The 16,248-nt window shown below is 38.1% G+C and overlaps 2 protein-coding genes across 5 annotated transcripts in view; both read right to left on the bottom strand.

Moving 5' to 3' along the window:
- Window positions 1-214: 214 nt before the first annotated feature.
- On the bottom strand, window positions 215-7,341 carry LOC135078641 (uncharacterized). Its single transcript, XM_063973168.1, has 3 exons — window positions 7,056-7,341; window positions 2,137-6,856; window positions 215-1,307 (listed from the first exon to the last, which is right to left on the bottom strand). Exons 1-3 carry the CDS (start codon window positions 7,264-7,266, stop codon window positions 281-283), a joined length of 5,958 nt encoding a protein of 1,985 aa, XP_063829238.1. The 5' UTR covers window positions 7,267-7,341; the 3' UTR covers window positions 215-280.
- Window positions 7,342-8,885: 1,544 nt separating this feature from the next.
- The window catches only part of LOC135078670 (stimulator of interferon genes protein), a 162,195-nt gene continuing 154,832 nt past the window's right edge, over window positions 8,886-16,248 (bottom strand). For 3 of the 4 annotated variants that reach the window (XM_063973210.1, XM_063973209.1, XM_063973211.1), the window contains 6 exons: window positions 14,512-14,571; window positions 13,429-13,667; window positions 12,809-13,069; window positions 11,190-11,358; window positions 10,156-10,269; window positions 8,886-9,478 (listed from right to left, as the gene is read on the bottom strand). In XM_063973210.1, coding sequence (XP_063829280.1) covers window positions 9,381-9,478; window positions 10,156-10,269; window positions 11,190-11,358; window positions 12,809-13,069; window positions 13,429-13,667; window positions 14,512-14,571 — 941 coding nt within the window. In that variant the 3' untranslated portion in view covers window positions 8,886-9,380. The remainder of the gene's footprint in view (window positions 9,479-10,155; window positions 10,270-11,189; window positions 11,359-12,808; window positions 13,070-13,428; window positions 13,668-14,511; window positions 14,572-16,248) is intronic. The other variant, XM_063973212.1, reaches the window with a different exon arrangement.

The following is a 16,248-nucleotide window of genomic DNA, read 5'->3' as shown; positions in this document are numbered from 1 at the left end:
AAATAGGAGTCCAATCAAAGAAGAGCCCTAATGAGATGTGTCCATCTGTGTAAACAGCACCAAAGAACCTTGCTATGATTTCTTAAGTCCATGGAAAGAAGGCCTACTGATCTACCAACTGTACTTACTGAGTTTCTAGGTTCATTTAAGGGATAAAATAAAGGTATTTTACGTTCAACTAGTGTCTTGTCCAGGTATTAAAGCAAAGAAAATGAACATTTGATGAATATTTATTTTTGTACACAGTTCATAAACTATATGTACTTAAATTTAATAATATTTAAGCGACGTAATTTTGAATTATTTCCGTCAATTCTCGCATCAAAACATCTTTCGACTGCACATTAACTGAACTATCAAGATTGTTTATAACATTACTCTTCAACACGTTAACATCATTATTAACAATTGATTTTGTTAACAACTTCGTAGCTTCATCCTCGATTACTGCAGCACTTTTGCAAACCAAGCCTAGAATCTGCTTCTTAGTTAAACTCTTCAGAGTTCTTTTTGACAGTAAATTATATATTTTCACATACGCCACCAGATCTTCGTCTTCCAAACTATTTGTATGCGGCATTAAGTAATACAAAACGTCCATTATTTCGCATTCTACATCTTTGTTGAGTTTGAGTTCGACATGACTGGCGTTGCGGTTCCTTGCCAGCGCCAGGTGTCTCACAAAACAATTTATTGTCATGCTGTGAATCATATTCTCCAATAGCACAAATAATGTTCTGACTAGTGTCTTGTCATCTTTCCCCAGTTGTCTGACAACGGCGTGTAGCCATGACATGAAGCCATAACCTTCCAACAAAATTCCAAACGCTCTAGGCACCGAAATAACAGAATTCAAAACTCCAAGGATCCTCTCCTTTGTCTTCCTGTCACTCAGCACTGAAGAGTAGAAGTCCATGATCATTTTCAGAGACATCGTCTTGAATATGACGTTAATATCTGTCATCGTTTTCGTCCCATCTCTGATGACGTCAAGAATCCAGAGCCTTCGGTCCGTTGACTCCACGTCACTATCGTGGAAGAGGCTCAGAAAGTCTGGTACGACTGTGAGGTCCACCAGTTGTTTGGCTATGAAGAAGTTGTTGACAGGTTTGTAGAGGGGGTCGAATGGGGCGGTGGAGACCATCAGAGCCCGCGCCAGGTACAAGGCATCTACTGCAGGGAGGCGAGGACTCCTTAAGACTTTGGTGTCTCCATCTTCGGGAGCTGGATCATTGATGGCGGTAGGAAGACTCTGCCGAATAGTGCTTATGAAGTCCGTGAGGAACAGTTTGTCGTTCTTGTGTCGGCTGAAAAAGAAAAAAAATATGTTGACACAAATTGCATAAGTATTTACATGTTGTACTCATATGTTTTCGTGTATTCAATTCTATTTGTTTTTGTTTTTCACTCACGCTGAATGAATGAAAGAGACAGGGATGAGAACATAAAGTTACTTAATTGCAATAAACAAGTATTCCTCATCTAAATCTTGAATACTGTGTAACTTTGCAGCTCAGCGGTTTTTTGTAAATTGATTTCGTTACTCAATATTCGACTCTCAGATACCACTAACGACATCTATTGGCATGATTAGAAACTATATACTTATTATAAAACAATGAAATAATTATTTTTTTAAATAGAATAAGGGCTGATTTTTCAATAGTCAGATATCTTTTAACTGAAGAATAAGCTTGTCATTTTGACATATTTCCCATACTGAAACTGTCAATGTGCCAAAGTTATTCTTCAGTTAAAAGTTATCCGACGATTGAAAAATCGGCCCTTAGAAAAATAATAACATTAGGAAATTTTAATTAAAAATAATTTATATTTATTCTTTATCGATACGAAACCACAAAGCAATGAGCGCCATGCATTTGAAATTAAAATTAGTGGTGTCTGAGAACCGAATATTGATAAAGGAAATCAATTCACAAAAAACAGCAGAGCTGCAACGTACAACTGGTAAGTCCAGAACAAAATGTATAGACATACTTATATCCACATTTACCCCCAACGGGATTCGAACCCGCAACTGTGCAACTACTATAGCACTGGCAACTCGTCCCCTTTTTTATCTTGCGAGGTGAAAAGAACCCACAATCCTACATGATTATAATAAAAAAATCTCACGTTTCAGTTTCCAGCAGAAGACAGAACCGATGCAGCACGTGGTAGGCCGCCGCGCGCATCAGCTCACAATGAGAGCCCAGCGCCACCACCGGCAGCGCCAGTAGACCCGACCGCATCATCTTGAAGCACGACGCCACCGACCCCGGAGCCAGCAGGTGACTCAGCAGAGGAAACACGAACGCAGCGTCATACACCCCCTCATCGTCCTCCAAATGTGACACCGCTGTGACCTCCACATTCGTTTCCAACAGCTTATCATACTTCACGCTCCGCAACAAATGACTGATCGCCGCTTCATTGTCCTTTATCGGCTTCGTATTAAAGTAACCCGCTTTGGACGTCTCCACCAAAGTGGCCCTGAGGGACTCCTGATATGCGCCGATTGGAGGCAGCTCGTAATTATACTCCAGCCTCTGCATAACTGAAAAATTCCTCACGGTCCTCTCGATCGTTTCTTTGTCGAATAAGTTAAATAGTCGATTGGGGGTCGGATGTCCCCACAGGGATGACGTCCTAGTTTTCCGCACAGCGTAATGGTTTGCGGCGGAATCTCCGAAAACGTAGGGTTTATATTCATTCACAGCCTGCCCGTTGCTCTCGTAAAATTGCAATATGGCTAGAATGAGCCGGTCACATGGACTTCTTGTAGCGTGATACGCGCTCAAATATACAGGGATTTGCTGAAGTTTCATTACTGATTTATTCAGTTGAATCAAGGTGTACAAGAACTCCACTAATCTCGATTTAATGTCTGAGCTGTGATGACTCAACATCACATTCAAAAACTCCGAATGGGAAGTCACCATGTCGAACAGTGTCACTATATCCTCGCTATCCGCTGAGTACAAAAGTTTTACTAATGTAGTAAGCAGGAACAGTAATTGAGGTCCAGGGGTGCTGGATTGGGCAACAGTTCGAACCTTTAAAGAGTCTTTTAGAACAGCTTTGCAGAAATTTTGCCATACGGCACTTTCTGTAACTTTTTTGAATTCATCCTTTTGTTCAATTTTGAATCCTTCTTTGCGTTTCACGATAAGAACTACATTATATACACTGGCTATGATGTCGTCTAAGATCTTGGTATCTTTATTTTCTTTCAAGGCTATAGTCATAATGTGCAACATGGAAGACAAGTAGTTCATAAGATATTCCTTCTTGTGGTGTTCAGCATGTAGACAGATTTTCAAGAAGACAGCTTGTAATAGCTGCACGTGGCTTGACTCTGCAATCTCGTATTTATGACTTTTACTAAATAGCTGTACACATTCCTTAACATCCAAGCATTCTAACAATAATTTTCTTATGAATTCCCAACATGAGTTGTATATTTGTCCAGCCTTGTGGGGTTTCTCCAGCATTTTATTTGTGTTGGATTTGTATTCAGCAAATACTTTTGGCAATAGCTCCCGGTTTTCAATAAGAAATTGCTTATGATGAATGATAGCATTTCCCAACGGCAGTGTCAACTCTCTTTGGCTTAAGATTTCTGGTCGAGATATTTGTTCTTTATAAATATTACAAAATCTCATGTTATACTTCAATAGTACTGATGCTAATTTAGATGTCGACTTTCTGATCGTAGTTGCATTGAAAAATCTTTTGTAAATGTCGTCATTTACGTATACAGAATGATGAGGTTTATTCTCAAAGTATACAGTTAAAGCATTCTCCAAATTGGTGAGATTAGCAGTGACCTCTTTGTTTGAAATCAGTTCTGCATACATTTTCATGCTCTTTCGAATCACATGCTCGGGCATTTCAATGGTTATCGATTTCGAATATTTATTTAACAAAGTTTGTAATACGTCTAAAACAATGCTGGGCTCTTTGTCATCTTTCACGCAGTAATTTGCATCCAACGCAAATATTTTATTGAAAATGACTAAATCGTCTTCATTCGTCATTCCCACAACCTCCAAAACTTTCACTGTGAGCTCACTACTCAAATTTTTCCGTTTGTTAATTTTGTTGAAAGCTTTGACCAACTCATTGAAATTCTTCTGTTGATAGGACTTTAAGATTCTATGCTTGTTATCCAAATGTGTGACTATATCGCGATGCACAACAACAATATCAAGCAGGCTTTGAGTTGATGCTACGCAAGGGTCATTTTCTTTTAAAGATAATGGCTTGTAAATTTTCAAGACATGTGGATTTTTAAATAGAGACAGCATGATCAAACGACATTCATTTATCAGATGACTTTTCTTCCCTATTGTTATAAGGAGATGAAAATAGTTGATAATTTTTATCTGTCTATCTTCATCTAATTGGCCAATGTTTGTCAAACGCACTAAACAAAATATAAGGTATTTTGCCCAAATTAAAATTTCTGAACTATCAATCGTATCAGTAGTAATCACTTTGTATGGCACATCATGTATCGTTATATCACTCTCTTCTGCTGATGTTTGCTCAAGACATCTAAATACTTCTTGGAGTGGCAAGTCTTCATTATCAAAGATAGATTTCGATAAAGCTTTTATGATATGATCTTTAGCTGTGATGGATTCAGGCAAGGAAACAGACTGTGACAACCACTGTGAAACATAATTTCTCACTTCCAGCTTAGAATCCTCTATTAAAAGCTCAGTTAGTTCAGGCGAGTAGTTGCAATGAAACAAATGGGCTATGTAACAAGATAGAAAATGTTTCAAACTTTTCTTTGCCTCTTTGTTGTTTTGAATAAATTGCATACAACCCACAATAAAGGTAGACGGAATTTTATTCTCTAAGAAAACTTGATCATCTGTGTTTTGATTTTCCATCAAATCATCAAATAATTTGTTTAGACTAGATTCGCTTCCTTCATCAGTAATTTCGAAGTTTACTATTTGATCGCTCACGTAATTTGCCAGTTCTTGTATATGTGACAGCACAAACTCGATAATATCAGCTATCAGCGAAATGGGGTTTACTTTCGCATTACGTAGAGCATACAAAATCAAATGAATTTCATCTTCATCTCTTTCAAAAATAGATGTATTTCTAAAAAAGTTGTGTAGTGTTATTTTTGCTTCAGACCAGGTTGTGTCTGAGTCAGTAGTATAAACATCCAACATGATGAGAAATAGATCTTTAAACATGGGATTTTTAAGCGAAATAGCTGTGCGATCTAGTGTCAGCCACAGAGATACAATTTTGAATTTCAAAAGAGCAGTATTCCCATCTTTCAATTTAGTCGCATATTTCAGTATTTGTTTCATGTCAATATTACCCTCCAGCATTTCGAAAAATGCAGGATGGATATCATTATACAACAGCAATACATCAATTAGGTTTATTAAAGCATCTGTATCTTGAATTTTGGGAAGCTTATAATCTTGTTGCTTTTCCTCTCCACTGTCCTTATGATTGATGACATCATGAATGAGTGTGACAATAGTAGCAGGAACAGGTAAGTGTTTAGGTAGAAAATACTCCAGTTTATTCTTCAAGTCCAAAATACGATTAGAAGAATCATCCATTTCGAAAATTTGCATGTACCTTTTTAAAGTCTGAAGCATTTTAACTAGCACCTTGATGCAATATAGAGATATTGACTGGTCCTTTCCAAGACTTGTTTGGATGTATTTCAGTAGAGGGACTGGTAATGTGACAAATCTTACAAAATTTGCTGCTTGAGAAGTATTTAAGCTTTTCATTTTGGGCACAACATTTTCTGGTTTCATGTTTTCCAGTAGATTTATTATGAACTCTACAGTTTTCTCCCAAATTGGTGAGTGTTGTGGCTCAAAGCTCTGCTCAACCACAGACATCACTGCTCTGTGCAAGTCTGGACATCTATGAATAATTTCTAAAATGACCTGGCACTCATTATTGTTTTCCCAGGGCCGTTTAAGTGTCAATAAAGCTTTGTACAAGTTTTGATTTTTGTTTAAATCTGATGTCCCTAAAGAGCTATCAATAAAATACAGACCCAATCTGTGTGATGTAAACAATGTTAGAATAATATCTGATAATAATGTAACAATTTCTGGTCGCAGCTTATTTCTGACTTCAAAGTTTATTTCAGGAGGTCCTTTCCATGTGAATATCTTGAACATGTTGTGTAGAACTTGATGATTAAAGGTTTTTAGCTTCAAGCTTTTGGAAATGAAGGAGTTTTCAACCACATTCTTCTTTAAGATATTGAGGAAGATCAACACAGCCTCAGCCTCATCGTGTACCAATCCAGGTATCACCAAGCTTAGCAGACCTTGCTTTTCTAAAAGAGCTTTTATTAGTGGTAGGTGACCATCAACAAGGAATGATGTCATGAAGTGAACAAACGATGTCCGTACATTATCTTTCTCTTTGTAATTGGATTTTTCTACAATATACTGCAGGTGTTTAGGAGTGAGAGGTGCGTGACTGAGAATCTCAATACCCAAGTCAGAGTTCAAAGTGACCATTGATGTGAGTAGCTTTAAGATTATTTTCCTGTGCCGAGGTCCAGAATTCTCGCTGATCATAATTTCCACAGTTGACATAAAGTTGTTCAGGAAGTATCGGCACGCTTCCTCGGTGGCAGCGATCATGTGGGGAAGCGAAGACTGAACTTTGACTATGATTAAGTGGAATAAATGGAACGCTGGTGTGGTAAGTGTGAGGTTTTTCTTACTGTCTTGGTTGATTTGCCGGAGGATTTCGTGTGGGTTGCCTCCCGTCTTGAGATAAGCTAGCAGGTAATCTTCCTCATTGTCTGGGTCGAGGCAAACTTGAAGAAATTGTGTCAGCACTGAAAACCATATTTACACAAATATTAATCATTGTTACAACCTTGACTTTGTGTCTTTTATTTTTAATTTAGTAATACTTTTAACAGACTACTTAGACATAAACTAATCGTTTATTTCAAGGGAAATTATAACCGCAAAGGCGACTTTATAACCCGTGTCATGACGAGTAAAAATAAATCCAGACGACTAATATCTTACCCATTCCTTGGCCTTGCTTTGCCGCCAAGTCTTTGCGAAGGTGTTTAATATCGAAACCACCTGTTTTAGGCACTTTTCTTCTTTTAACATCAGCAGTTTCGGTGTTGTCTGGTTGTTCCACGATTTCATTATTTTCTGCCCCTGCCTCCTCACTCGTCGCATTTTCTTTTGATGGAGAACTTTTATCATTATCATATTTACGCTTCCCCATTGTTAGTTTTTCTCATTAAATTAAAAATAACACAAATTTCAAAGTTTTTGATGAACAAAATACAACACGTGCGTTTGACGTTTACGTTTGACAGTGACATTACTGACAACCTATTTTTTAATTCTATGACACAGACATCGAACCACGAACCGACGTTATACAAATAACGTTATTTTTAACAGTTTAACAGAATTTTTAACACACTACAAGGTGTTCATATTTCTGTTTGCACTTTGCCTGGAGTCTGGACTACCAGGAATCATGCAATACGAGTACATGGATCGTAATAGATGCTTAATATTTCCTTTCAACATTCAAAAAATATAATTTCAAGATAGTGTGATGCGAGATAGAATGGAACCTTGGCAAAGCATTTCATGATAGTGAATTTTGCTTTTCATCATCATTTCTGCCATAGGACGTTGACTTCTGAACAAGGTCACCAAGGATTTCCAGATTATACAGTTAACAGTGGCTTGCATCCAGCGCTTTCCCCAAAAGAAACCTTAAAGTTGCACAGCGTGCTATGGAAAGCGCTTTGCTCGATATTTCTTTACGAGATCGAATCAGAAATTAGGAATCTATTTTTATTCTAATAGGCAATTTATCATAGTTTTGGGAATCTAGATTATATTCATAGATTTTAGGCTAACTGGATTATATTGGATATTATTTATTTTCTTGTTTTATGGGATGTTTAGGTGATTTAATAAAGTACCAACCGAATAATACATATTACAAGAACAAATACAACTTTACACACACAGGTTCCTCTAAATCTTTGCTCTCATTGAACAGATGAATCGATGTGTACAAAACTTATATTAATTGTAGCCGATTCGTGGGATGATGAAATAAAATAACAAACATAATAAAATTTAAAAATATAATTTTTATTTGGCATAAGCAGTAATTTTAATCAAAGTATTTTTTTTTACTTTGAATACGACTAAAGTTTTAGGTCTCCTTAATCTAGGATAGTGGATGGATTTTATCCATTCTTAATCATTAATAAGCAAGTGGTAAATTACTCTCCTTTTATGTTTTTAATATAGCTTATCTAGCATAGGCTATATTTACATGACGTGTGACAATTTTATGATGACTCATCACAACGTCACAGGCCAAATATAGTTCCAAAATACTGGACTGTCCTGTCGATGACATTGACAGTGGGGCGCCACCGTCAATACCGGATCGCTGGTTCAGATTTTTGCCATGTTGGAAACCATATAGTTGAACGATGGTAGCGCCTCCCTGTCATTGAGTTTGGCGGGACAGTTCAGCGTGGGTCATCTATAGCACCTTTATTTTGTCACGATACTAAATGTAATGAAATAACCCTTCTTCTGGCGCTGTCGGGCAAATAGAAGCAATGTATAAATAGTCATTGTCATGATTTTAGAGATCTACATTAATACCTACTATTTTGATAACAACAACATACTTAAAATTAAATATTTTTCCCCTTTATAAAATAGATATTGAGGTCGATTACAAATGCTGCGTTGGTTCTCAGTCTTCATTCAACAGTCACTTAATTATGTTTTTAAATCTTCATTTCAAAAATTTCCAAACAATATAATATTTTAATTTCGTATGGCACTAAAACACATTGACGCCATCAAACTAATTGATTTCAAACGTAGTAATTAACTGAGGGCTAGAATAAAGTAGGTACATACTTTGAATTATCATTTGGCTAGTCAACTTAGAAAAAACAAACCAAGGCATCGTCACCTTCATTATAAACATAAACGAAATTTCACCAAACGTGCGTAACGCAATCTAAAAACATTTATTAAAAATTGTATATTTATACTCACTGTATTTCAAATTGTAAACGGTAATAGAATGATTTTCGATCAATAAGAATAATTTGGTCAATCATCATCACCAATATCCAATAACAATAATTTAGCTGTTCTCAACACAGAATATAGACTGATTCATAATAATGCGAGTTTTACTCGATAACTTGATTTCGGCGTATTTGCATGAGACTCACAGTGGCGCCGCCTGGTGGAGAGAATACGAACTATTTTCTACTTGTTTTTTACAACTCTACAAAATCATACCTTGCGGAATGAAATTAAATAAGAGTAATGTACCATTTAATTGGCTTCTCCTCTGATAATGTCCTCAAAGTCTGGTTGGAGCTCGCGGATCTTGTCCAGCAGAACGTCAGCCAAATTCTGATCTGGGTCTGTGTCTGGAATTAAAATGGGACATTATTTGCTATCTGTTATTTTTAATACTGTTTTACTGAGCACATCAGACACATATTGTATTTGCAAAACTATGTCTCAGTACTCGTCGTGTGGGTGCAGGTTCGATACGACACTGGCTGTGCAAAACGCTCGAAGCCTTAATAAAAATAAATGAAGCCCACCAAAGACTCCTACGTACCTATTTGCTATGTAAAAGGTTAAAGTTTAATTTGCATTACTATTTTACTTATTTAAGCAAATTCTTTAAAGCTACAGCCAAACCAAAGCGTGCAGATCGCGTCGGCGATGGCGTTCACGGCGCGTGCATAGGCGCGCGTCCTGTCATTGTCGTGGCATGAGTACCGGCGTTTCAAGATTTTTCTTCTCAGCACTTGCCATAATTATGTTTGTCTCGGAGCGCTGGTAGGGCCCAAAAGATAAGGAGACATGTAAAGTGCCCCATAAGGGCTACCTTTTTTTTATCTATGTATTGTATTTTGACCTTCATAAGTGCCACTAGTGGTCTAAATTGAATAAAGTATTTTTGATTTTGATTGGCCTATGCACGCGCAGTAATCGCCATCGCCGACGCGATCGGCACGCGTTGGTTTGGCTGAAGCTTTACTCTTTTTAAAGAACATTCTGTAGGTTCTCCTTTAATAAAAAATAAAGTACTTACTGTCGTAGTAGACAATCTCGCAGCGGTTCTGGCACTCAGGACTCTTAGCAATGATAGAGCGCAGCATGCCTGTGAAGTCGCGAACTACCTCCGCCTCGTCGATGCCGTCCAGCTCTGCGGAAAATACGAACACATTGCTTAATAACTTCATAAATAACACGTGATATTAGAAAGAAAAGAATGAAACATTTATTACGATGAACATCAGTTAAGGACAGGGAACGTATACAGAAAAAAAAGACAGAAATAGCACATAAATATTACAAGGAAATAAAAAGTGAACTGAGCAGTGCTATCCTGTCGCAACAGGGATGCCCATCGCAAATAGCCAATATTATCTGTTTCATCATAGCTGTGCTCTGTGGGCTTAGTGAGTTTACATCAAACGTCTTCACTAGTGAATGCGTAAAAAAATAACACTAAATGTATGACGTATTGTACAGCGACCCTAGTGGATACTTTCAAGAACTAAAATCTTCATTATTTTTTGGGTCGCTACGATCTCCCTGCGAACCATGCGCGAGCAGCTCGCAGCGGGCTCGTGCCTATGTACTCACTTGATACAGTATCTGTTACATTACATGCTACACGGCTAAGCCCGGTCTGTGAGAACGTAGAATTTTGATCAATGACCCCAATGCTGTCGCGCTCGCACACTCACTGCGGGCGCCGGTCGCACAGTCGCGACAGCAATATAATTACGCGCGAGCGATAAGGATGGGTAGCTTGGGGTCATTGGACAAAATTCTACATGCTCGCAGATCAGACTATAGACAGAGTAAATACAAATGAGTAGGTATCTTCATATAAACGCCCGAGCGCGGTTTGTATGTGAGCGCGCCAATACGTATGCGGCGCGCACGCACACACTGACAAAACCGGGCACCTCACCGCTAATCAACGCTAAATTTTGTCAGTGTGTGCGTGCGCGCCGCATACGTATTGGCGCGCTCACATACAAACCGCGCTCGGGCGTTTATATGAAGATGACCTACTCATTTGTATATAAGCTTCACGCGTCACGTGTCACTCACCGTCATACAGCGTGCGGTTCTTGAGTACGAGGTGCAGCGTGTGGATGGGCGTGGCGCATTCGACGGCGAGGTACACCGGCGGCTTGTTGGCGCGGTGGATCTTGTACGCCGAGTTGCGGTACGTGCGGTTCTTCACGCCAGCAACGTCCTTCATCACGTCTTCTAGGGACTGGAATGGAATGGAATCATATTTTATTTGGAAGGTCCCGGAAAACAATATCGTTGTTTAAAAAAACATCCTAAGGTACGTATTATCTAGTACCGTTGTCTAGTACCCATAGTACAAGCTTTATTTATATATTTATTTACTTATATAATTCACTGTGGACTTACAGTTTTACCCAAGACGTACATCAGCGGCAGAAGTACAGAATACACGATTTACATAAATATGTAGGTGCTTAAATACTATGCGACAGAAAATTGTATACCTTCAAAATATACTGAGCCATACTGTCAACAAACACGTCAATATGAGGTTTTTTCGCGAGAAGCGCATTTAATGACGTCAGTGCTCTAATTGTAGGGCAGTTTTGTGCATTGCGGGTGCGCGTCACGGGCACGTTGAATAGTTAAAAAGCTTTGCTTAGTTTGGGGCTAGCGGCGCAGTGTAAAATGTCCAAGGATATATTTATTTATATTTATTATAAAACAACCCGTGGAGCGCTTTCACAAAATAAGCGACGTTAGCAGCGTGACGAAGCAGACGCGCTGTCGATAATTTCATACTTTGTAACAGTGGGTGCCTGGCTTCACATAATAAAAACGCCGCTGCCGCGCTGCTGTCGCGCTTCTGACGCCCTAATGTGAAAGCGGTCTTAATGTCTGTTAAAGGGTAACTGTGTTGGATCTAAATATTAAAATTCAAACAATCAAAAGCCTCAATTTATGTTTGACATTAAGGAGTTTTGACCTTCGTTCTAATTTAGCAGTATAACAAGGGCAGTGTTGTTGTTATACCACCTAGTGTAATCAATTTACAACTCAGCAATAAAAACAAAGGTATAGGTACCAAGACCCTACCGCAGGCCTCGATTATGACGGTAATATAAACAATCACACATTCCATTCTTATAAACATAAAGCCCCGATTGTTAATATACTGTAGGTACAGCTTCAGTTTTCGAGAAAAAAACAACTTTTATGTGCGTTATTTATTTACTGCGAAAGGTTTGAGTAGAACAAATAAATAAAGTGAGCAATCCTACTAATATTATAAATGCTTATGAGCTTCCTCGTTGTGGATAAAAAAAATGCAAAAGTTTGGATGTCTGGATGTTTGTGACTCTTTCACGCGAAATCTACTGAACGGATTTTGATGAAACTTTACAGTATTATTGTTTATAACCCAGAATAACATATAGGCTATAATTTATGACGATCTGACGGCAAAAGCTATATTTAAATATACACATACTAGACTAAAACAGAGCTAAGAAACTACAAATCATGTCTAGTCAGGAAAAGGGAAACCTATTAAAGGCCAAGTTTGTCACGGTGGAAAGTTAAAATATCATTGGAAATCAATCGGTGGAAAGTTAAATTATCAAAGAACATAGGAGGTATTTGAAGTTAAAAACAGAGCTACACGTACATCATATTAAAGGGCGATCACTAACCTTGCAAGCCTCAATGTAGGACAGGCCGGGCCTGTCCTTGTTGAAGAGCTTGAGATCAGGCGGGCAGTACAGGCTCTTTGTGACCACGATGAACAGCCTCTTGACGGGGAAGACCACGCCTTCGTTCTGCTCAAACACGCGGATGTTCTCCGCGAAGCCCACGAAGCGGTGCCCATCGCTGGGAATGACGTGCGTCAGGTAGCCCTCGAAGAAGCTGCACGCCATGCCCGTGCCGTACGTCACAGTCTTTGATTGCTTCTCCTACAAATATCAGCAGGTCATTTAGTCTGCAGAAGCATGATAGTATAATTTACTGAGCCAAATGGAGAATTTGGACTACACTCGAGAAATTGGAGAGGCCTAAAATTTCTCATATTTTCTCCTACTTACTTAAAAAAAAGGACGGAAAACTGACAATAATGAGTTTTTGCTATTTTGGTTCAAACAACTAATAATTATTTGCAGTCATATACATAGAACCAAATTATTATTTTTTATTTTGGTTTAATTTACACTCGGAATTACTCAATTTACAGTCGAAAAAAGAACCATTTATACTAATTGAAAACAAAAAATAACAAACAAAACTATATTACTAAATTAACACAAACAAAACTCACCATCTCAGTATAATCAGTGACAAGTTTGGCCGCAAATAAGAACACGAAGTCCGGTCCAAACACCTTCTGTTTACGGAATACCAGCGTGGCGAGTGCCCCGGCGAATATAAGCCAGTCCTTCTGGTGCTGTCTGTACAGCTTGTGGAAGTTTAAGGGCTGCTTAAAGCGGAACGCGTTGTGCGACAATGCGACCAAAACTCCGGTGCCCCGTATTAAATATAGGTACACCGTGTAGCGCGCTGGAATACAATAGATCGTTGTTAATGCCCGGCAGTGGTGGTGGTTGAGTAGATGGCAATATTTTAACGTAAGCGAGATGAAATAAGGTTAAAAACAATAATAAATATTATACTTTAAGTGCCAAATCTTGGTCATAGGAAGAATTAAGCTGTAACGTGAATTTGAATACTTTGGCATTAAGTACCATTATTATCGTATTTTCTGAATATAAAGTAAAACCGTATTTAAATAAATAACTAGTCACATGTGAATATTTCTTACTGCTGAATGAATGGTCGACCTAGAACAATCCCTGAAATACCAGCCAAACTGGGCAGAAAATGTTGCCTCTACTGGGAATCGAATCCTTGAGCTCTAGGCCTGACTGATAGGTCTGGATATTTCATAGATTTAAACCTCTAATGATACGGGAAGACTCTTTTAAAACCTTATTTGGCTATTTAAGCGTTGTAAATATGAGCAGCTTAAAGTTAATATCGAACGTGCCTTATCAGTTGCGACACTAACTAACAGAAAACAAAGAGCAACTGTTACTTGGGAACAAAGGGCACTTGTAAAACTTTTAAGCATCTACAGTACCTGTTTATAATTAAATTTAAATTGCAGACATTTTACTTTGAAACTAATTTCACGGCATATTAAATAAAATCTGTCTACATACGTAGCTAGACGTGTATGGATCACCAATTTTACCATTTGGGATTTTGATTTTGGGATTGTTCTAGTCCGCGACGCGAACCAAGTCTGTGGAGTCCATTACTGTTATAGGTGGTACATTAACTGTGGTCTGGCGGAGGTATTCTTTCAATTAGATTTCTTAGTATCTAGATCAAATGCACTTACCAATAATCAGCAGCCACTTCTGTGCATCGTCGACGCCATCGAAGCTAACACCTTGATATCCTGCAAAAGAAGGAGAAAGTGTACTTATATTAATATAATAACCCCGGTTCTTCCAGCATATCTATGAACTTATACCCAGTCCCCCAAACTTTATTACGAGTAAAGGTTGGGCCAAACCAACGTGGCCTGCAGCGATGGCGACCAGCAGACTAATGCATTGATCGCCATCGCTGCACGCCGCCAGCTGATCGCATGTGATCGCGTTGGTATCCTTCCGTTTGGCCAAATTACTTTTCGCCAAATTTCACTTCGCAAACAACTTATCGCCAAAGTTTCATTTCCCAAATGAACTTTTAGCAACTGTACTTTTCGCAACTAATTCATTTGGTCAAATTATCATTTGGCAAAATTTTACTTGGCAAATGTTTATATAGCAAATGTTTTATTTTGCCAAATATTATATCCCAAATAATTTGTTTCGTCAAATTGACACTTCACATACTTACTAGAGACGAAACGGATATCCGGTAACTAATTAACTATCCGGTAGGCCGGATATCCGGCCTAAATTTACTATCCGGCCGGATACCGGATAGTAACTCACTATCCGGCCGGATACCGGATATTAAAAAACTACGACAATTTCCTATTAATAAATTGAAATACATTAATCTTTGAGGTAAATATCCATAAAATGGCTTACAATACTGACGGCTTTTATTTAAAGTTCAAAAAGTTACAAAAAAGCCATATTAATGCCTTTCAAAACTAATTTCATACATAAATACTATTTATTAAATAGTAAATGTCTGTTAATGTTGAAATATTGCCAAACAAAATAGGCGATTTTTTTTTTCACTGGATGGTCTGATGACATGATGCAACTAATTAATTTTTGGTTATTCAATCACACACTCACGATTGCAACCAAAATTGAATTGATCTGCCCCCTAGACAAGTGGCAAAATTCTATTCGGACAGATTCGATTTTCGAAAAGTAACTAGTCTAGTCTACTAATAGACCCACTGATCGCGTTCGAAGCATCTGTGCGGCGCTATACTCGTCACAACATGCAACGAGACAATGGGCCAACTATTCGGCCGCCGGATATCCGGCTATCCGGCCTAACAGTTGGCCGGATATCCGGTATCCGGTATCCGGCCAAACAACTATCCGTTTCATCTCTAATACTTACCCACCGTTACCCACAAATCAAAGCATAGGCACATGATCATGGTTTTCACAAGAATTTTATGTAAAACAAAGAGATTGCAGAAAACAGTATGGTTGCAGAAAGTAGGTATTGCTGAAAATAGTAGGTTAGGTTAGGTTAGAACAGTGACCATTAACGCGCGAAGGCGAGCGAAGCGTGCCGCGGCAGCGGCCGCCGAGCGCTAGAATCACCTTTATTGTTAATGAATCATTTAGAAATTTCGAAAAAAAGAATGAAATATGAAAATTAATATAGATTTTTTTTTATATTTACTACCCACGAAACAAAATAATAACCACAGGCTTATTTGTATTCCATTCTATGCACCAATCAAATTATTTTGTAAATTGTTTATCGTGAAATATTTTTGCCAAATGAAACATTTGGCAAAACATACTTTGCCAAACAATAATTTGCTAAACAATAATATGCCAAACACGACATTTGCGAATTAAAAATTTGCAATAAGTTGTTTTGCCAAATGAAAATTTGCCAAATGAAAATTTGGGAAACGTTGTTTGCG

Source organism: Ostrinia nubilalis, chromosome 15 (assembly GCF_963855985.1).
Source record: "Ostrinia nubilalis chromosome 15, ilOstNubi1.1, whole genome shotgun sequence".
NCBI lineage: Eukaryota > Metazoa > Arthropoda > Insecta > Lepidoptera > Crambidae > Ostrinia > Ostrinia nubilalis.
This window is presented reverse-complemented; position numbering and strand designations above follow the sequence as displayed.